Source organism: Chelonia mydas, chromosome 6, assembly GCF_015237465.2.
Source record: "Chelonia mydas isolate rCheMyd1 chromosome 6, rCheMyd1.pri.v2, whole genome shotgun sequence".
NCBI lineage: Eukaryota > Metazoa > Chordata > Testudines > Cheloniidae > Chelonia > Chelonia mydas.
In genome coordinates, this window is record NC_051246.2 from 19,208,006 (window position 1) to 19,229,994 (window position 21,989).

Sequence of the window (21,989 nt, forward strand, 5' to 3'; positions counted from 1 at the left end):
CTGCTTCCCTGCCCCTACTCTTACCACTAGTCGTGGCTGTCTCTCCTAGCTTCACTGCCTCGTACACCCAGGAACGCCCATCGTGAGAGCCAGAGCATTGTTTGCTCCAACTCAGTATGGGGAACATCTTCAAAGGCACAAATGGCAGCTGGACACCTAGCCCCTCTCTCACTTCCCACCCCCACTGCCTCTGAAAATCTCCTTCTGTGATGTTGAAAGTGAACGTGTGGCCATCCCTGCGGCTGGTGACCTGGACTAGCAATGGGTGCGCCTCAGAGGCTGAGGGGTTCGGAGAAACCCCCCAACATTCAGATCCAAAAGGGGTCTGAAAATCCTGAGCTCTTCCTTATGCCTTTCCAGCACTTCCGCTCTGGGAAGCAGGCTGGGCAGAGATGGTGAAAACCAAACCTGCTGGGGTTTGTGGGGAAGAAAATGGGAACATGCTTGGGAAGCTGCAGGAAGGTTTGTTCAGGGGCCAGCTCTGCATCTGGACAGAGGGTTGGGTCAGTTTTTACTCTACCCAAACTGGTTCTCCGCTCCTCGGTTTCCACAGCTCTGTGATATGACCTCAAGTGGCCAAAGGCCGAATTCTGCTCTCAGCTACAGCAGAGCAACCTCCACTGATGGCAGAGTAACCAAGAGTGGAATTTGGCCCGAGCTGGCATGTGGCGGCATTGCCCTGGGGAAGCCTACAGACGTCTTGGTTGGCTTGGGGTCATCTCTTTGCAACTCCCGCCCCTCGTTCCTGCCTCTGAGAGCTTCTTTGCTTGCACTCACTTATTCCTCTTGCAGAAGTTCAGCAGCCCATTAAAATGGTTGACCTTGTCATCCTCTCCAGGTTCTCACATCTGGTTCTCGTTAAGGGATCCCAGGATGCAGCTCTCTGTCAGTTGCGCTCCCTACCTCCCACCCCTTTTGTGACCCAGGGAGGATTATGGGTGATTAGAAGACAGGCAGCAGAGCAAGTATAGAAGGGGGAGGGATTGTTATAAATAGAAATACCATAAACTTATCAGCCTATCACTCGAGGTGAATTCTGGTTTTAATCTCTAAGACCCGTAAATACGGTGACTGGAAGGGGAAGGGCGCTGTTAACCCTTTCAGAGAGCTGCAAAACACTGCAGTCCTCAGGCACACATTTCACACAGGAAACAGGGAGCTGAGCAACGTGTGAGGATTCCCGGATCCCTTCCGTGTCCCCGAGCGAGATGTGCTGAGCACAGGAGCATACTGCAGGGCGGGGTGGCACAAGCAGGTGTTCCTGGCTTGCTGATCGGGTGCCTGGGAGTCTAGTGGGACAAGAGCAGAGATGAGCCGCAAACGGAAAACACAAAGGAGGTGGGCGGGGTACTGCTGGCTCTGTTCAGAGGCTGATTGAGTTGGGAAGTCTGGGGAAGGCAGAGAAACCCAGTCCAAACAGTGGGATTCCTGACATTCTCCCACGTACGGGAGGCCTCTGCTCTCCCAGCTCCTGACTCCTTCGGTGAGGAACGAATGCCACCCTGTCCTTCCCAAACAAGCTTTACCTGCGCAGCTGCCCACGCTTTTCCTCAGCTCCTTTGGGAGGGAACTGGCACGAGAGAGACTCCAAAGGAGCCTCTAGGGGTATTCCGGAGCATGGAGGGAGGCTTTGGGGTGGGTTATGGAGTAAAGGGAGGCAGGACCAATGATTATGGAGGGAAAGGTGATTCTGGGGACAGAGCATAACCTGAACATGGTGAGGGCAAGGGAGCCTCTTGATGTGTTTTTGCAGCAGGAGTGACTGCAAGGGGTTACAAAAGGGTGGGTGTCCCAGAAGGTTTTGGAACTGGAAGCTCTTGAAATGGCTCTGGGATGAGTTAAATTCTGCTCAGTTACAATGGGTGGTGCAAAGCAACTCCACTGAGGTCAACAGAGTTACTGCGGGTTCACTGCACGGTGACCCGTGGCTCACTGAGTTTGGAGACTCTGGGAGAGGCTGTAGGTCTTGTGATACAGCCTGTGGAGTAGTGGATGGTGGGGGACTCTGGAGCGGGTTATGAAGCCTGGGTGCATTAGGCAGAGTTATGGATGGTGGCGGGTGCTGTCTATTAGAGTTAACACTTTTCTTTTGAGCAAAGGAAATATGAGCTCATTGGCTGATGGTCACTGCTGCCCTCTGCTCCATCTCTCTTTGATTGAGACTTCGAGATGAGTTCTGTTTCCTGTGGAGCCTTGGGGTGTTCAGCTTCATGGGTCCATTTTCTGTGGCTTCCTACTCCCTCTTAATCCCCCGTTGCAAGGGGAGGAGGGGCATTGTTAATGTCGTTAGGAGCTCGTGACTCTAAAGAGAGGTATTAGCTTTTGATTAATCACCTAAGCTGGCTTTTGGTAACAGTCCCTACTGAACAGAAGTTTTCAGGCAATGAGATGCTCTTAAGAGCTCGTGCTCAGCGGCAGACATTCCAGAGATACTTTCTGCCCCACAGAGACAAACAGGGGCGCTCAGAGGACCAGAAGAAAGGCTGAAGATCCAGGGGAAGAGATTCTTAGTGCTGGCCAGAATGAATCAGAAACAGTGGGAGATGGGGACTGGCAAAGAACTGGGACAGCAGTGAGCCAGGGGCAGGGAATGTCACCGCATGGAGCCCAGCTGCTCTCAGTCTCTTTGCAGAAGGCTCAAGGGCCTCCAGTCTCTTGTTTAGAAAAGTCCTTCATTGGATTTATTTTTAGTAGGTAAAGAACTGCCCCTCCCACCCCACAGCCGGTCCCCCCTGTTGTGGCCCTTATCAATTCTGTTGTAGCTCCAGAGCAGTTCAGCTGACGCACCTTCTGCGCCACGGTGCTTATCATGCCCTTTGCTTGGGTCTTGATTGAATTTTCATGAAGGTGACCTTTCAGGCAAGGTGGCTAAGAGGGAGTGAGCTGAGAGACCAGCAGAGCTGGGGAGGTTAGTCTGTGGAACGGCCACAGTCCAACACCAAGGGATGTATGTGAGCCCATGTCCCCCAGGAATTCTGTCCATCCGTGCAGAGCTTGTTAGAGCTTTGACCCTGGGAAGGGGTCTTCTGAAACCAGCAACCTGGAGAGCTCTCCTCAGGGAATCTTGGTAGCCTGTGGGTGGGGAGAGGGATTAGTGCACTGGCTCTTCGCTTCTGGAGATCCGGATTCAAATGCTGGATCGTGTGGCAAGTGAACTGGGCTCTCTGAGTTGTTCCCTGGTGGGCACATGTCCACATCAGCCCATGATGTAGTATGATTGAAAGTCTTTGCCCAAGAGAGAACTGGCACTGGAATAGTAAGGGAACTGAGAGTCGTGGCGTGAGAGCATTAGTAAACCTTGGTGGGGCAGGGCTGGAATAGCTGGGGCGCGCCAGGTCAGGACTGAGGAGCATTAACAAGCCGGGGGCAGGGCTGGAGTGGCAGGGGTGCTGCTGGACAGGCCCAGAGCTGTGTGTGGGAGCACTCAGGAGTGAGCATCCGGGAAGGGGGAGGGTTGCTGTGGGTCAGGTGGAGAAGCAGTTGCACAGCAGCTGGGGGAAGCATCCCAGCACCTGCCTGCGCTGATCCTGGCTCCAGCCAATGCTGTCAGTTCAAAGGGCACCTGAACCAGAAATTGTCTGCTGCTTTGCAATTCCAACCTGCGCGATGCCTGTGTCTAAACAAGCTTCTCTGATGAGGAGGGAGATCCTCAGGCCACGGCTGGGGAGCAAGCCCCACGCTCCTGCACCCCACGGCCCTTCTCTCTGTGACCGTACCATGGAAGTGTCTGTGCGTCTCGGCACTCAGAGTTGCACACTTGTCCTGCCCGTTGCTTTCTGTGGGATCCCAGCCTGGATACTGGAGGGGCCGGGGACTCCAGGCTCTACTGGGGTGCGTGTTAAGCTGGATGCTTTCTTTCGTAGCAGCGAGCCCCCCGTCCCTGCGGCCTGCTGTTGAAGGGTGTGGTACATAAAGGGTTAGGTGTTTTTCAATGGAATCCCGACCTGGGCTTTTCTCCCCGGCCTGGGTTACCAAGGAAAGATCCCCCCCCGTTCGCTTGGCAAAATTCCTAGCTGGATTTATTGCTGCCGATTTGCTTGTCTTGGTATGAAAGGGATTTTCACAGGGGAAAGATCTGATCGGCTGGATGCCGGCTGAAGCCCCTCTTTTTCACATTTGTGGTTCATTGGCTAACCTTTCCCCCCAGTGTGGCTTGGAGGGGGCTGTGGTCCTTTGGTGGTGTGTGCTCGCGCGCGCCTGCTGGGCAAGTGACACATCGCCTCTGGCTGAAGGGGTCGGGCCGTTGTGGAAGGGCCCTCTTTGTTAGCCGAGCTCGGGGAAGGGGGCTGGGGCTGCTCTTCCCCTTTCTTGGCAGTGTCTTTGGCACTTGGGGTTGGCATAGGCCCCAGCGGGCTGCACACTCCTACTCCAGTGAGGCAGATAAAGAAAGCACTTTCTCTTGACGAACCCCAGCCTGGCTTCCACAGCACGGGAGGAGGAGGAGGGACCTGCAGGAGAAAGGGGAAGATAGTCTAGTGCTGCCCTCGCAGGAGCGGGAGGCGGGTGTGTGAGGGGAGCTGAGATCTGTTCCAAAGCTGGCATGGCAGCGGCGGAGAGATTTCAGCGTGTTCTGTGAAACCAAGGCAAGGGTCCAACGGGGAGGGAATGAAACCAGACTCCCGAATCCACCCACAGAGCCCCACAGCGCGGCCCTGCCGCTGGGCACTAGCTACGGGCTCCTGCGGCCCACACCAAGCAGCTCTTCCACCAGGGCAGGTGGCCCAAGCAAAGCCAGTGGCTTCTGCAGCTCATGCGAGCAAGGCCTATGCTACTGCCAGGCGCTGTCATCCGCATTTCTCAGGAGGCTCCGTGCAGAGGAGTCCAACAGCCCAAGCAACCAGGCCCAGCGGGGCCCTGCATTCGGCACAATTTATCATCAAGTACTCCCTGTGTCCCGCAGACTTTCTGATAACTCTGCCTTGTCTGCACTTGCACTGTTGCACCCATGACCCCCCGAGAGGCGCCCGTCCGTGTTCTCAGCTTGTGGGATGGCAGGGGTGCGGGTGGACACTGAGGTGGTCTCTCTAAAAGAGCATGATCTGCTGATTGCGCAAGGATCAGTGGCTCTGGCCCTCAGCTCAGTCCCTTTTTCCTCCTGCGATGGAGGGGCCTGGGGCAGTAGGAGGAGCTGTAAGTCACTCTCTGATCTCTCAGGGAAGGGGGCATGACTTGTCTGGTTTTCTAATGGCTCTCGCCCCTTCCATTCCCTCTCTTCTCTGCAGGCCACGACATTAATGGAGCTCTGGAACCTTCCAACATCGACACCAGCATTCTGGAAGAGTACATCAGCAAGGAAGACTCACCAGATATGTAAGTCCCTGCCTCGCGCACGGCCCGGTGGTGGGGGGCTGCCAGCGGGGGCAGAGCTGGTGGCCATTTTCCCAGGGAGAAGTTGAATTTTCTCCTTTACGGGGGTGCAGTGCCTTGTTTGTAAATAGCTTCCCTGCTCCCTTTCGCCCCTGCTCTCTGCCTCTGTCAGGGCTCCCATGTGTCGCTCTGTGCTACCGTCCTTTTCAATGCCTCCTCTGGTCTCCAAACCCCCTTCTTTCTTTTCTGCTTCCCCCTTTCTACTTTTCTTCCTCCCGGGTAGGGTCATTGAAGAATACTTTAACTCCCGTCCTTGGAGACCCCCCTGCTACCTTTGGACAGGAGTAAAAATGGCACAGAAGAACATCAAATGAAGGCATTTGGGCCCACGCCCCCTGTGCTGCTAGGAATAGCTATTGGGGCATCATGCTGGGAGCAAAATGCACTGGCATTTTGGGGAGAGAGCTCCCCAGGAATGAGTGTGTGTGGAAGGGAAATGTCTCCCTGGGACCAGCAGGACGTGCTCTCCACACCGGGCTAGGGTGCACTGACTGCAGAGGGGGCGAAGAAGGGCACGCACCACAGGAGGGAGGCTGCAGCCCCTGTTGGTGCTGGCACTGGGGCACTGACCTGTTGAGGGGGAGGTGCTGTCCTGTTTCCAGCAGGTGTGTGTTACACTGGGCTGAGTGAAGCCTCTCAGCACATCTGGCAAAGTAAGCAGGGTTGGGTTTGGTCAGTCTTGGCCTGGGAGCCCTCAGAGGAAGACCCGAGTGGTGTAATGGGGCCTGAATCAATGCCACAGCATGGGGCGAACGGGAAGCGAGCTGCTGGAGTTGCCACTTTCCCCAGGAGTCAAAGAATTGAGGTCGTGGGCAGTTCTAGCCTTTAAAGACCCGTGAGCAACGTTAGGTTAATATCCCCTTTCCTGGGAGATTACATCCATTCCCCTGCCAGTAGCAGCTAGATACTCACCCTTCTTCTGCTCCCCGACTGAACCCTGGGGTGCAGTTTTGCTGGTGCTGTCAGGTTGCGGTGCCTCCTTCCCAGTGGTGGGCGTGTGGGTGGGGGCAGAAGGGCTGCGTGGCCGGCGAAAGGTGCAATAAGTAGACGGTGCTGAGGTGCTTGACTTCTCTCCCACAGCTGCTTCCCGGACATCCCTGCCTCAGCCAGCTACGCGCACACCCAGCCTTCCGGCTCTGCCACCGTCAGTGCTCCTGTTGCCAGTTCCATCTCCAGCGTCGCTCATGTGACCAACCCAGCTTCCAGTGGTGCCCTCCATCTCTGTCCCCCAGGCAGCCAAGGCCCGGTCCGTCATGGCCCTCTTTTGGCCAACCCCTGTGGACCCAACTACAGTGCTCACCTCAACTGCAATAACAACAATGGCATGGTGGTGCCCAAGGGGTACCTCAGCGGCCACTGCCTGAGTAACGTGGTCCCTCCAATCAAATCGGAGCCCAAGGCCTCCTATGCACCCGGGTAAGTGTGGCTGAAGCAGGGAGGAGGGGTGGGCAGAGTTTCTCCATCTGGAGGTGATTATACATTAGGAACTCTGAGGCCTGCTGTGTTTGTCCCACAAACCTTCGGGTGCCTAAACATTGATTCAGATGCTTAGTTATTGGTGCTGGAGTTTGAGAGCGTTGGCTGTGGCCATCATGCCAGTGACGTGCATTGGGCTAGGTGAAATAGTAACATCCTGTATGAGAGCAGATGGCATTAAAGCCAGGGCCGGCGGGGACCAAATTGATGCATGGAACACAGAGCAGAAGACTCTGCAAGTGCATGATGGGAAAAGCTTTTAGTATCTCAGGCAGGAACAGGGGCATATTTGGATTCCATTCCAGATTGAGAAAAATCCTCATTCCAGGATCTCCCTGGGGCTATCCCAGGTGAAAGGTGGTAGCTAACTCAGACAAAAAGATATGGAGTCTGGCATTTGATATCTCACACTCTGTGTAGGAAGGAGATAGACCCTGGGCTGGATTTGCACCCACTTGCAATGGACTCTAGGCTCACCCCCTGCAAGGAGGAGGAGGAGGCCTGAGTTTCTGTATCTTTGATGGACTGAACATGTAGCCCCAGGAGGAGAAAGTGCACCCAGTGAGACGCTGTGATTCCTGCTCTCTGGGCAGGTGTCTACCTCAGTGGGCAGGGATGGGGTCAGAGGGAACTGTGGCAATTCCAGGCCAGCGATTGCTCTGCTGGGTGAGCAGGAGAGCGCAGCGGTTGGTGGTAGAGAGAGGACTGCCGTACCATGCTGGGCGAGAACGGGGCTGAAGCTGTCTTGGTGGGCAGGGTGGGGATTGCTCCAGAGAGTGAGACATAGATGGAGAAAACGCTTGCCGTGGGCAGAATGTGTCATAGATCCCAGAGGCGAGAGCACTCCCCACACATGATAGTTACATACATTTTATTCCTGGCAGCCGTTAGTCCCTAGCCCCCTGCTGGGAGGAGCACCCCAGCTTCTCCCTTCCTCTGACTCTTTCAAGGGTGCAGCTGGGGAGACCCTTTCCTCACTGCTCGCAGAGGAAGACTCCAGAGGATTCAGTCAGACGATGATGGAAATTGATAGCGCCACATCCCTCTCTCAGCGTGGCCACCCAGCAGTCCGGCATCATCCACTCCCTGCTGCATGACCCACGCCAGTGCCTGACCCATCCTGGAGTCTCCTACCCCTCTGCCTAGCACCTCTGTCTCACGTGGCGCATAGCCTCGCTGTGTTACATTTGCAGCCATCTCCGTCCTCTTTGGAATTGGTGGGTATCGGGTGCGGAGGCCCAGGCCAGGATGGAGTCCAGGTTTTGTGCACATCTGTGAATCTCATGTTCTCCTCTGCCTTGCGTCTTCTAGTGATGCCAACAAGGAGAACATCTTCATGATTCCAGGAGTTGGGAAGGCTCTGAATTCCCGGGGCCAAACTTAACCTTGGTGTAATTCCACTGAGGCCATTGGGTTGGGTTTGGGCCATTGGAGGGACTTGGAAAGATCCTCATGAATGAGGTGGGGGTAGAGAAAATCACCGATTTTATCCATTGCCATTGGATTCCCAGTCTGGGGGAGGACACGGAGGTTTCCCATGAGGCAAACAGCTGGACAGGGGCCATTCCTAGGGGCTGTCAGTCATCTTAGGGGCTACCCTGCAGGAGGCTTCCAGTTGTTTAGTCTAGTAAGGATCCGTTCTGTCCTTGCCCTCCACTGAGATAGCCACCCAGGCTAATAGAGCCAACAGTGACCATGGCTTGTGCGATGGGAATACCTGCTCTCCAGGGCCTGGGCCCTCCAACCCATTGAATGGCAGTTGGAGGGTGATGATTTTGGGTCCCTAATAACCTCAGCTTCGGTCACACTGGAGGCTTGACAGTCTGTCTCCCAGTCCCTGATGCTTTGAGTCACCCAGTCCCCGAGTTGGGGCCCCAGTGGAGCCAGCGTCATAGAGGTGAAGGGCTCTGTACCCTACCCAGTCCCCTAGCCTTGGGGGATCATTGTGACAAAAGGCACAAGGAAGTAGCTGAATTGGGTCCTGAGATGACTTTGCAACAACTCTGGTTTGGTTTCTGTTATCTCACTGCAATATTCTTGCCCTTCCACCCACCCACGTTAGACTTGGTCTAGACGTAGCTGTGTCCATCACGGGTGTGAAAAATCCACACCCCTGAGGACCGTAGCTGTGCCGACCAAACCCTCGGTGTAGATGCAGCGAGGTAGAGGGAAGAATGCTTCTGTTGAGGTGGTGACCGTCATTCCAGGAGGTGGTGTTCCTACAGTGACAGAAAAATCCCTTCCATCACTACGCTATGGGGTTATGCTGGTGTTAGTCCCTGTAGTGTCAACTTACCCTGAGCCCGCTCATGTCTGTTTCCCCCACCCAAGTCTGCATATCGCACCTGGGCCATTAAGATCAGCTGGGACTCTGGAGCTAGATTTGTTTATCCAGGGGCAGGACGTTCTGTGGAACTTACTCCGACGGAGACCAAGTCTTTTGACGTGTCGGGCATGCTACACGGCCTGTCTTTTTTCCCAGGCTGTCTCTGAGGGTAACTGGGGAGGAGCCGTTTAGCTTTTCATAAGGGGCTGGGAGTGCTGGAAAGCTGAAGTTGGATCAAACTGGATTTTTCGGCGTGTGGTTTTTAAATGACTGAAGTGTCCGTGTGCAGGGAGCCTGTGTTTAGCCTCATGGTATAAGGCAAAATAAATAGAGGATAACTCAACAGATCACTCCCCTGCTGCCCAACTGCCCCTCAGCACACAGGAAGTTGCTTGTCAATCCTTTTATCCCCGGACATGGTGTGTTTGGTGAGGCCAATAGAGTTTCCTATTCACGTTTGGTTCCCTTTTGCAGAGTTAGGGCCAGATTCTGCTCTCGGTGCTGCCGGTGTAAATCCAGAGGAACTGCATTGACCTCTGTGGGCACTGCCCCGGATTTCCCCAGGTGTGAGTGAAAGCAGAATCTGGCCCTCAGCCTCACAGCCTTTGCTTTCATGCATCAGATTGCGGAACAGAGCCAGACTCCCCTATTTATTCAGGGCGAAACCAATGATCTTTTTCTGGGGAACAGATACAATTCTGTTTGGCTTCTTTTAACTGGACATGAGCTGCAAAGAGAAGACTCTCTGATTAGCAGGTGAACAAAATGGCAGTGAAATGAAATGCCTATACATACAATCAAAGGAGGTACTGTGCAGGGGTGCTGACAGCTGCTGCAGTGCCAGTCTCTTCCAGCAGGAGGCACTGTAGCAAATGTTCTCAGGCCCTGGTGACCGGGAGCTCTGGGCCCAGCAAGAGATGCAGGAGGGAATGGTGCAGGGGCTCTGGCTGTGCAAGGCTTTCAGCCACTCCAGTCCTAGCCTGAGGTCATGTAGGTAATGGAGGGGCTGGCTGGGAGCTGTGGCTGTAGAGAGCTGGGGCAGAAGAGCTGACTGTGGGGCAGCTCACGGCTATTTCAGTCCCCATTTCTGCTGGTATTAGGGAGTGCTGTGAGGATGGGGCAAGAGAGCTGGGTGTGGGTTATGGTGCCAGCCTCTGGCAGCAGGAGTCTCTGTGGGCAGTAGGGTTAGCCGGGGTGCTGTTTGAATGGGTTTTATCCTGGAGTGTGGAAGTCACAGTGAGCAAACTGAAAGGCTTGGTTTTGCTGGAAGCTGGTTTGCAGTGACCTTCTCCTCTCTTTCTCCATTGCTCTCCAGCACTTTACCCGACTCTCCCCCGGACTCTGGATCAGAAGCCTACTCCCCCCAGCAGGTGAATGGTAAGTGCTTAAAAAAAAAAAAAGCCCAAACCTCCCAGCCTCCCCCCTCTTTGTTTAACGAAAGTGGTTGGCTCTGAAATCTTTATCAGACGGGAAAAACAGACGGCTGCAATACGTGGAGAGATTATCAGTTAGTAAATATCCCTAGACTTTCACCTATTGTTCTCCGGCTAGTCTTTGAAAGGAGGGGAGTGAGAGGGAACGGGAGAGGGGGAGGAAGTGCGGATCCACACACACACACAGCGCGGAAGAGAGAGACTCGTACCCAGGCAGGGTGTGAAATGGAGTCTGCGAGCCTCCGTTTGCTGGTGTCCATGGTGGGGGTGTAAAACAGAGAGCCAGGGCGCGTGCGCCTCCTGGAAATGAAGCCCAACTTGTGGAGACGCTAATGAACTCGCCGTTTAGTGGTAAGTTCTTGACGGGCCTTTTCCTGCCCTCCGAGGAGCCCCACCGGTCTGAGGGGGGCACCTCTCTACCTCCCTTCTGCATAGGCTGGGGGGAACTCAGGGCCCCTCCCAGAGATGATTGTTTTCCCCCAGAGGGCGGGGTCAGGGCCATTCTGTCCCACTTGGCTTGGTGTGGGCTGGGGGAAGTGGGTGGATGTTGTTTGGTCCCAATGGCGATGTTTCCCATGCCTCGATGGCAGCGCTCAGAGCGTCTGGCCGGGGGGGTGAGAGAGTGGGAGGGGAAGGGAGCAGGCCAGCCTCCCCGCAGTTGCACCCCTTTTCCAGGCTCCAACCCAGTCCATGCTGGGAACGGCTCCTTCTCTTTTCTCTATGGAAGAGGTCAAGAGTTCTGTTTATCTTACTAAAAAAATCCCTGGAATTCCTTCTGGCCCTTCCTTAAATATAACAAAGAGGCCGGGTTACTCGCAGCAGGGAGGGCAGATTTCCCTCACTGCCAGAGCAGCAGCACCTTCGCTTCAAGAGAACAGAAGAAGAGGTGGCTACGGAGAATCTGTCTCGATAGGCTCACTTTTCTTAAGGGAGAAATCAAACCCTTCAACCTCGTTTTGCCCTGGATTTGGCAGGGGCTGGGTCCTCAGTGAGACTGTGGGGCCTGATTTTGGTGCATGTCTCGGTAATTGACTTGGCCTCTTCCCCTGCTACGGGATTAGAAGCATTTGAAAAACAGAGAGAACTCTTCCCTGGAGACGCAGAAGATAACATAAGGATCATATGCCATACTGGATCACACCAGGGTCCACATTGCCCAGTGTCCTGTCTCTGACAGTGGCCCATACCAGAGCTTCACGGGAAATGTACAAAAGAGGGTAGTGATCCACCCCTGTCTAACACTCCCGGCTTCCATGAGTCAGAAGCTTAGGGTTGCCTTGAGCATGGGATTTTATCCCTCACCATTTCGGCTGATAGCCATTGGTGGTCTTATCCTCCATGAATTTATCTAGTTCTTTTTTGAACCAGTTGCACTTTTGGCCATCACAACATTCGCTGGCAACAAATTCCACAGGCTAGTTGTGGGTCGTGTAGAAAAAGTACTTCCTCTCATTTGTGTTAAACCTGCTGCCTGTTAATTTCATTGGGTGACCCCTAGTTTTTGTATTGTGTGAAAGAGTAAATAACACTTCTCTGTTCATTTTTTTCCACACCATTCATGATTTTACAGACCTCTATTGTATCCCCCTCAGTCATCGCTTTTCTAAGATGAACAGCCCTAATTCTTTTTAGTCTCTCTTCATATGGAAGCTGTTCCATACCCTTGGTAATCTTTGTTGACCTTTTCGGAACCTTTTCCAGAACCAGAACTGGCCACAGTATTTAAGGTGTGGATACATCATAATGCCATGATATAAATCCATGGTATTTTATTTTTTATTTTCTATCCCTTTCCTAATGGTTCCTAACATATTGTTAGGGTTTTTTGACTACTGTTGAGCAATGAGCAGAATTTTTCAGAAAAATATCCATGGCAACTCCAACATCTTTTTCTTGAGTGGTAACAACTAATATAGAAGCCATCATTGTATATGTATAGTTGGGATTATGTTTTTCCAGCGTGCATTATTTTGCACTTATCAACACTGAATTTCATCTGCCATTTTATTGCCCAGTCACCCAGTTTTGTGAGAGCCCTTTGTAACTCTTTTTAGTCAGCTTTGGACTGAACTATCTTGAATAATTTTGTGCTGTCTACATACTTTGCCACTTCACCGTTCAAATCCCTTTCCAGATCTTAATGAGTGTGTTTAACAGCTCGGTCCTCAGTACAGATCCTTGGGAGACCCTGTTGTTCACCTCTCTTCATTGTGAAAACTGACTATTCCTATCCTTTGTTTCCTATTTTTCAACCAGTTACTGATCCATGAGAGGACCTTCCCTCTTATCCCCTGGTTGCTTAGTTTCCTTAAGAGCCTTTGGTAAGGAACCTTGTCAAAACTTTTTCTGAAAATCCAAGTACACTATATCCACTGGATCACCTGTGTCCATGTGTTTGTTTACACACTCAAAGAATTCTAATAGATTGGTGAGGCTTGATTTACCTTTACAAAATTTGTGTTAACTTTTCCCCACCATGTTGTATTCACTTGTGTGTTTGATAATTCTGTTCTTTACAAAAGTTTCAACCAATTTACCTAGTACTGACTCACCAGCCTGTAATTGCCAGGATCCCCTCTGGAGCCTTTTTTAAAAATTGGCATTACATTAGCTACTTTCTAGGCATCTGGTATAGAGGCTGATTTCAGTGTCGTATGTAGGTTATATACGACAGTTCTGCAGTTTCACATTTGAGACCCTTTAGAATTCTGAGGTGACTTTATCAATGAATTACTGTTTAATTTATCAGTTTGTTCTAAAATCTCTTCTAGTGACGTATCAATTTGGGGCAGCACTTCAGATTTGTTACCCACATCACAGCTATTATCCTCTCCAGTGAAGACTGGTACAAAGAATTCATTTATCTTCCCAGAGTGCTCCTTTAACACCTTTGCCATCTAGTGGCTCCACTAGCAGGCTTCCTGCTTCTGGTGTATTTAACAAAAATGTTATTGTCAGGTTTTGCATCTTTAGCAAGTTGCTTCTCAGATCCTTTCTGGGCCCTGCTGTATTCTACTTTTACATTTTACTTGCCAGCATTTGTGCTCCTCCCTATTTTTCTCACTAGGATTTGACTTGCAAATTTTAAAAGAACCTTTTCGTCTGTAACTGCCTCCATTACTCTTCTGTTCAGCCACGATGGGATCCATTTGGTCCTCCTCCTGTCCTTTTTTTAAATCTGGGGGTAGACTTTTAATCTGAGCCTCTGTTATGGTATTTTTAAGTAGCCTACATGCTGCTTGCAGGCATTCTACCCTTGTGATGGCTCTTTTTAATTGCCATCTAACTAGTGTCACCAGTTTTATATAGTTCCCCTTTTTAAAGTTAAATGTCACTGGGGGGGGGGGGGGGGGGGAGCTTTTTAATGTTTTCCTCCCTACAAGGATGTTAAATTTAATTCACTACGGTCACTATTACCAAGCAGTTCAGCTCTATTCACCTTTTGGACCACATCCTGTGCTCCACTTAGGATTAAATCAAGAATTCTTGTGGGTTCCAGGACTAACAGCTTCACAATGGAGCCCAGAGGTTCTGCTCTCCTGGGATATGGCCGGAATAGCGCACACACCGTAACTGGCTCCATATTCCCCCTCCACTGCTTTGTCAGTGGTGTGATTTACCCCCGTTAGTGCCCATACTGCCAGCATCAGACCTTCTGACTTGACCATACCACAAAGGCCGGAGTGGTTCCAGTGGGCTATCTCATAGCTCTCAAGCTGTGCTCCTAGAGCGCTTCCAGGGGGGTTATGGAGCTTCTCTCGCAATCGGGAAACATCTGACTGTCTCCAAGTGCTGATCCAGACAAGAACTCTTCTGGGGTTTCCAGAGGCTTTGTCAGTTAACTGGACTGAAAAACACCTAGCCCCTCCCTGCACAGCTGGGTCATGCTATTCTTTGTCAGGGGTTTCACTGGTGTAAATTCAGTAACAATGGGCATCAAAACTGGAGGGGGAGAGGAGCAAGCTGCAGAGTGACCTGGCAGGATTGGAGCCAGGTGCAGGTGGGTGTCAGGACAGCCAGGGGAAATTCAGAGCTAATCAGTGTAAAGCCCTGCACCCCAGTAGAGGCAGTAAACAGCACAGATATACTGCATAATGGGATGTAACCAGTCACCTCACCCATCACATGGAAGTGAGTTCAGTGTCCCTTTGTCTCTTCACTCCCGCCTACTGTCCCTTTCCATGCATCTTAGCCCTATGGCTTTGGGACATGGGCAAGCAGGAGCCTGGTCCTCCATTGGAGCTCGATTTTTAGGAAGTGACCAAAATATGGGAAAGTTTATGACAAAAGGATATTTTTAACCATCCTCTTTTTCTTTCTCCCCTCCGGGGCAGTGATAGGGAAATGGGCCATGTGCAGGCACCCCTCTGGGTTTATAACAACACAATAGCATCTTGGTTTATAACAACACAAGCCCTCCAGTGTGGCTGCAGAGACCCCTTGTGCGCAGCCTCAGTGGAACATACTGATAACGCATGTGGAGAAAATCTCGCGTTGTTATGAAAACCCATCTAAAGGAAAAGAGTCCGGTTCAATTACACACAAGCCTCCCTTCTCCCTAGGCTCTCTCTCCATGGAAGGGTGCTGGGCACCTCAGTTAATTTTGCCAGCCCCCCATGATTCCTATTAAGAAAGTTTTGGACTTGTCAGGCAATGCCTTGCAAAAGGCCTGACCAGTTCCCAGGCCTGGTCTCTCCCCATTGCAAGTTGCCTGGACTTCGCTCCATTCTGCCACCAGGGAGCCGGCTGGTGCTCAGGCCTCATTCCCCCTTACGTTAGGGGTTGAGAGGTGGTTGGACCTCATCTGGCCCCTAGCCAGAAGTGGCCTGTGTAGCTCTTGTGAGCGATCTCCATTCCCTTCTCGGGTGCACGGTGGTAGCATGGAGATGTGGAGGGGCAGTGCTGCGGGGTGGGGGTGTATCTCAAATGAGCTTGCAAATCTTACCCTGACCACTAGCACAGACAGTTTACTGCAGATCCTGGGTCTGCCAGCAACTTCTTCTGGGTCACAGCTAGAGCCCTCCTCTCCTTGCCTGTTCTCACGGAGCGAGCCCCACCAGGGCGGTACCCATCTGCCTCACTCACATCTAGTGCCTTCTGCTGTTCCCACGTCATCTGCTGATGACCAACGCTTTGCTTCCTCTGCTGGTGTCATGGAAGAATCCCCTAATCTGGCTGGCCCAAAACCCAGTGTGAGTGAATCCTTAGGCTGGCCTTGTGCAGGTTCCCTGTGTGGGCGGGTAGGCCAGCCGCTTCTGGTCATCCAGGAATGCTGTGTCCCTGCTGCCCCATATCCTCCTCCTCTTTTCTCTGCGGGGGCGGGGGAGGGAACTTCTCTCTGCATTTGAAACACCTGCAAACTGTCCCCTTCTCCATGTCCCAATGTGGGGTGCTGGGATTCAGTCATTCCCTTGTGCAGGGAGAGCATATCCCTCCAGGGGGGAGGGATAGCTCAGTGGTTTGAGCATTGGCCTTCTAAATCCAGGGTTGTGAGTTCAATCCTTGAGGGGGCCATTCAGGGATCTGGGGCAAAAATTAGGGATTGGTCCTGCTCTGAGCAGGGGGTTGGACTAGATGACCTCCTGAGGTCCCTTCCAACCCTGATATTCTGTGATGCTATGAGACCCCCCAAGAGATCTGAAATCACAGACTAATGCACCCCACATTCCCCAAACACAGTTCGGCAAAAGCCTGTGTAAACAAACAAGGTTTGCCTTGCATCTGGGTCAATGGACTCTGGTTTTGTTGGCTTACTGGGAAAAAGTGAGTTTGAGTTGAGAGGGCAACAAGCTTCTCTCAGACATGGAAATCGAGGGCCTCAGCTGAACTCAGCCCTGCTAGTGGTGTAATGAGCTGGGAGGTCAGGGCCCGCAAGCAGGGTTTGTGGTGATTTCCTCCAACCTGGAAAACCCAGGTGTGTGGGGTTTTGTGGGTTTTTTTTTCCCCCGTATGAAAGAAAAATCAATCCCAACTCACCTCCTGGAAAACCCCAGGAAAACCCATGGAGGTTTTATGAAGAAGTTAGGCACCAGACACATACTGTGTGATTTGCTTCATAAGCATGTTTAAGACTCAACACATAAAGGCAGGTTATGCCCAGATTGGAAACCTGCAGTTCTGTAAGTAGAATACAGCATCCAACGTCCCATCTGCCAGCTGGATAGGCCTGCTACTCTGTTCCAACTGCCTTTAGCTCATGATACCCTTTTACCGATGTACTTGCTTTCTCAGCACCCAGTTTATTACGAAGTCTTCATCAAACCAATCTGAATATGCTAAACGTATGTTCTGTCGGTGCTGTGCTGGATTGGAGTTTGCAGGTCTTTTCAAAATGGATAATAATCTGAATTCAGTGGGTTCTGTCTTCCATTATTTTGCATGGACATGTTCCGTCCATGTTGACGCAATGAACTGCAGTGTAACCTCCTTCGCAAACATAGATTTAGGGGAGTAATGTGGCTCTTCAGTTGTAAATATTAAAAGGGAAAGGAAGGGACTCAATATGACGTTCCATTACCTAATACTAAGCAATAATACCTAGCTCTTATCTAGCCCGTTTTGTGGGTAGATCTCACAGTGGTTTACAAAGGAGGTCAGCGTCGTTATCCCCATTTTACAAATGGGGAAACTGAGGCACAGAGCCGAAGTGAGTTGCCCAAGGTTACCCAACAGGCACTTAGAGGAGAGGAAAGTGATCAGGAACAGTCAGCATGGATTCACCAAGGGCAAGTCATGCCTGACTAATCTAATTGCCTTCTATGACGAGATAACTGGCCCTCTGGATGAAGCAGTGGACCTGTTGTTCCTTGACTTTAGCAAAGCTTTTGACACCGTCTCCCACAGTATTCTTGCCAGTAAGTTAAAGAAGTATGGGCTGGATGAATGGACTATAAGGTGGATAGAAAGCTGGCTAGATTGTCGGGCTCAACGGGTAGTGATCAATGGCTCCATGTCTAGTTGGCAGCTGGTATCAAGTGGAGTACACCAAGGGTTGGTCTTGGGGCCAGTTTTGTTCAATATCTTCATTAATGATCTGGAGGATGTTGTGGATTGCACCCTCAGCAAGTTTGCAGATGACACTAAACTGGGAGGAGAGGTAGATACGCTGGAGGGGAGGGATAGGATCCAGAGGGGCCTAGACAAATTAGAGGATTGGGCCAAAAGAAATCTGATGAGGTTCAACAAGGACAAGTGCAGAGTCCTGCACTTAGGATGGAAGAATCCCATGCACTGCTACGGACTAGGGACCAAATGGCTAGGCAGCAGTTCTGCAGAAAAGGACCTAGGGGTTACAGTGGACGAGAAGCTGCAGTGGGGGAGGTTTAGGTTGGATATTAGGAAAAACTTTTTCAACTCGGAGGGTGGTGAAACACTGGAATGTGTTACTTAGGGAGGTGGTGGAATCTCCTTCCTTAGAAATTTTTAAGGTCAGGCTGGACAAAGCCCTGGCTGGGATGATTTAGTTGGGGATTGGTCCTGCTTTGAGCAGGGGATTGGACTAGATGACCTCCTGAGGTCCCTTCCAACCCTGATAGTCTATGATTCTATGATGGCTGAGTTGGGAATAGAATGCAGGTCTCCTGATTCTCAGTCTAGTGCTCTATCTGCTAGGCCCCACTGCCTACCATACCTCTACGCTTCAAGCCTCCTTTTCCTGTTCTGGGCTTGCCTGATGAACCTATGTATCTAGGACCAGTCACTTTGGCTAAGTATCCAAAATGTTCCATAGCTTCTCGGATTCGCTTTTCAGTTTTGTCCTGGTGTGGTTTCAGTTCTTCGTTATTTAGGTCAAGCTAGATTTTCCTGAACTCCAGCAGTAGCATCGTCTGCCTGTGTTCTATCAAATTCCGCTTAAACCTTATTCCGTTGCTTTTGCGACCCTAGTGCCTCTCTGTAGAATCCCTGTGCAAACAGCATGAGAAGTCCTACTCTTGCTCAGTGTCCAAACTATAATGGTTATAGTTGGATGCAAATGTAACGTAGGGAGAGATCCTCAGATGGCATAAATTGGTGGAGCACCACTGAAGTCAGAGGAGCTGCACAGATTTCCACCAGCTGACGGTCTGGCCTGTGGGGTTCTGAGCCTTCTGCCAAGAATCCTAGGGAAGCTGAGACATCAGTCCCACGTTTCCAGTCAACCAGCTATGAGGATGGTGGCAGTTTCAGGACAATGTGTGAACTTCCATCCTGTGCTTTTGGTGTTACTTATTCCCCAAAGAGGTTTAATTGAATGCCCCATGTCTGCATTCTACCAGTTCTAGCATCATCATTGTTTTATGTTCATTGTCTGAGCACATGGTAAAGTGTTCCTGGTCATACTTTGTTCTCTGTCCTTGCACAGCATCCTCACCAACTTGGATACCATATTCTTTTGTTCTCTTCTCAGATGTAGAAGCAAGAGAATTAAGCCAAAACACAGGTTTGCCTCTATGTATACTTCTAGCCATTAACAGACCATTTCTTGTGTTTGACCACCTTGCATTAATGTCAGTGTTGATTCTTTTAGTTCTTGCTCTGTTTCTTCACTTGCAACATCTCGTAATGGAGGAGTTTAAATCTGCCTGGAGGAGGAGTATCCCGGGGCAAGAGTTTCAGTCATTTATTTAAATTAGTTGCTTTGTGTTGCAAAGAGGATGGTGAAGGTAGCTCTCAGGTGGTCTTCGGTTGTAGCCCCATGCAGAGCGCATGGCAGCAATCTGTACTGGAAGTGAGCAAGGTGCTGAGGAGTGTAGCAAGGTCCCTTCTAAGAAATGGCTGCAGTTTTCCTGCCACAGACGAACCTGGGAATCCAGGAACAACCAAGAGGCCAGTAATACCTTTCAACTGCAAACTTCTGTGACAAAAGGTAGATGTGCCCCCTCGCTAATGGGGACAGTTCCTAACCATATTATTTGGTCATTTCCCCCAGCCAGTGAGCAATGTCTCCATTTTATACAGTTTGTGCTGCCTAGGGGTCACCTTCCTTCAAGCCCCTGTCACGGCCAAGTCCAGGGAATGCAGAGGCACCACTGTATTCAGGTGTGATTATAAAGTGATGCCTGTCATTCACATAACTAACACTGCGTCTCTAGCATCCTTGCATGTCTGTTGCTCAGGAGGGATGTATGATGGGGCGCGGGAGATTCCCTTGATTAGCAGGGAGCTCTGTTTCCAGATTTTCCTTGCACCACCACCTCCATAACCTCCCCCACAAAGGCAGACTTGAGATAGGGTTGTAGCTGGCAAGATCGTCCATGTAGGCAGCTGGTTTCTTGAGCCAGGGTCTAACAGCCGCTTGGTTAGAGTGTCTGGAAGGAGAGGAGTAATAACGCTTTGCGCTCAGCTCTGTAAGTTCACAAGTGGCCTCTGCTTGTGCCAGAGGACAGGGGTCATGCCAGAGTCTTCATGTGCACCTCCCATTGTGTGCACATAGGCACCTAGCACTGTACTGCCCAGTGTGACTTGCCCCAGACGTTCCATAAAACCCTCTACCCTGCGCTGAGATGAGGCATGTGAAACTTCAGATGGATGAGTTGGTTTTTGGGCAGGGGCAGAAGGGGAGGTGTTGACAGTAATGGGTAGCTGGTTTCTATGGTGCCAACCCCAAGTTTTCAAACAGCTTGAGTGATTTCTTTCCCCCCACCCCAAAAAAAATTCTGAGATTGCCTTAAAATCATGAGATTTTAAAAATAAATAAATGTTGTGTTCTTTGTATTTACCCTTCTGGTGTTTGAGCCTTTGGAGTTCATGTTTTCAAACTTTTCTCTGTAACCACAAGAACTAGAAACTTACCTTTTGTTTACAATGCAACTCACATCTTCACAGGACTCCAGGATCTGGGGCTTTAAGATGATCATCAAATATAACTTGACTTGCAGTTTCATAGAGTTGGCAACACTGCTTCAACTTCAAGCTGGAGTGTGTAGTGCCGCTCCTTAATATTCAAGTATTGTTACCTAATATCATATCCGAGATATAGTAATTCAGGTTAAGGACAGAGATGAACCCAACCAAAACGTCGTATCTGGGGCCCAAATGCAATTACGATTTATTTAATTCCTAGACCTTTCTTCCAGACATTTTTACTATTTTCTGGCCCCAAAAAATGACCCTTGGGGCTAAAATTTCTCATGCCTTTTCTCAGCTCCCACGTGAATTTTTTTTTTTGCAGGGTGGAGTTGGGGTCTCCAGAGATTCATGTGTGAAAACAAATGGGTTTCAGCAGTTCATGTTAGAAACTTCCACCTTTCCTTAGGCCTTATTTCTTAATGTATTGCACTGCGAGGCATTTGACTTAGGATCAGTCCAGCTGAATGTTTGAAGCCTAGGGACGTCATTCTTTCTAACCGGGTAAGGGCCTGCTGCTGCAAGTAATACTGTGAGTAGTCCCATTGACTTCAGTAAAAAGAAAAGGAGTACATATGGCACCTTAGAGACTAACAAATTTATTTGAGCATAAGCTTTCGTGAGCTACAGCTCACTTCATCGGATGCATTCAGTGGAAAATACAGTGGGGAGATTTATATACATAGAGAACATGAAACAATGGGTGTTACCATACACACTGTAACCAGAGTGATCACTTAAGGTGAGCTATTACCAGCAGGAGAGTGGGGGTGTGGGGGGGAACCTTTTATAGTGATAATCAAGGTGGGCAATTTCCAGCAGTTGACAAGAACGTCTGAGGAACAGGGCGGGAATAAACATAGGGAAATAGTTTTACTTTGTGTAATGACCCATCCACTCCCAGTCTCTATTCAAGCCTAAGTTAATTGTATCCAGTTTGCAAATTAATTCCAATGAATTGACTTCAGTGAGACTGCTTGCATCAGTATGTGGTGTATTGGGTAGTGAGTGTTTGCAGGTTAAGGTGTAAGGCCTGGATCTTGCCAGAAGCTCCATGTGGACACAGGGTTTTCCTTGTGAGGAATTTATTTCTGGATCGGGGCCTGTGGTGGGGACAGTTAGTTTGCATACACCCCCAGATGCCGCTCGTTAAACATTTATTTTGATGGCAACACAGTCAAATAAATCCAGATAGTGGCTTCATTTCAATATCTGATCGCACATATAGAAGTGGGGAGTAGGAGTGTGTATTTGAATCTCTCTCGTTTATTTAAATGTGAGGAACAAAGTCCTCTCTGTGTTTAAAAATGTATATTAGTGAATTAAATGCACACACACAAAAATATCTCGTTATTGTACCACTGAGGGTGAGATTTCCAACCCTCAAAAGGCAGGTTGGGCCAGTCTGTGTCTTTGTTATGTCTTTCTCCAGTCAGCCCCCACCTGTGACTTCCCTCCCCAGGGGCTCAGAGAGGGTCGCTCCCATGGCAAGCATTGACTTCAGCGAGAATGAGAGTGCAGCCACAAAGTGCAGCCAGCGTGCAGTCGAAAGCCCAGGCTGG

The 21,989-nt window shown here is 50.6% G+C and overlaps 1 protein-coding gene across 15 annotated transcripts in view; it reads left to right on the plus strand.

The window, feature by feature from the left end:
• Positions 1-21,989, plus strand: part of MYRF (myelin regulatory factor) — a 112,965-nt gene that overhangs the window by 44,428 nt on the left and 46,548 nt on the right. For 13 of the 15 annotated variants that reach the window (XM_043548528.1, XM_043548520.1, XM_043548530.1 and 10 more), the window contains exons 2-4: positions 5,223-5,310; positions 6,448-6,783; positions 10,485-10,546. In XM_043548528.1, coding sequence (XP_043404463.1) covers positions 5,223-5,310; positions 6,448-6,783; positions 10,485-10,546 — 486 coding nt within the window. Of the gene's footprint in view, positions 1-4,580; positions 5,131-5,222; positions 5,311-6,447; positions 6,784-10,484; positions 10,547-10,640; positions 10,954-21,989 lie in introns of those variants that run through there. The other 2 variants (XM_043548525.1, XM_043548531.1) reach the window with 2 other exon arrangements.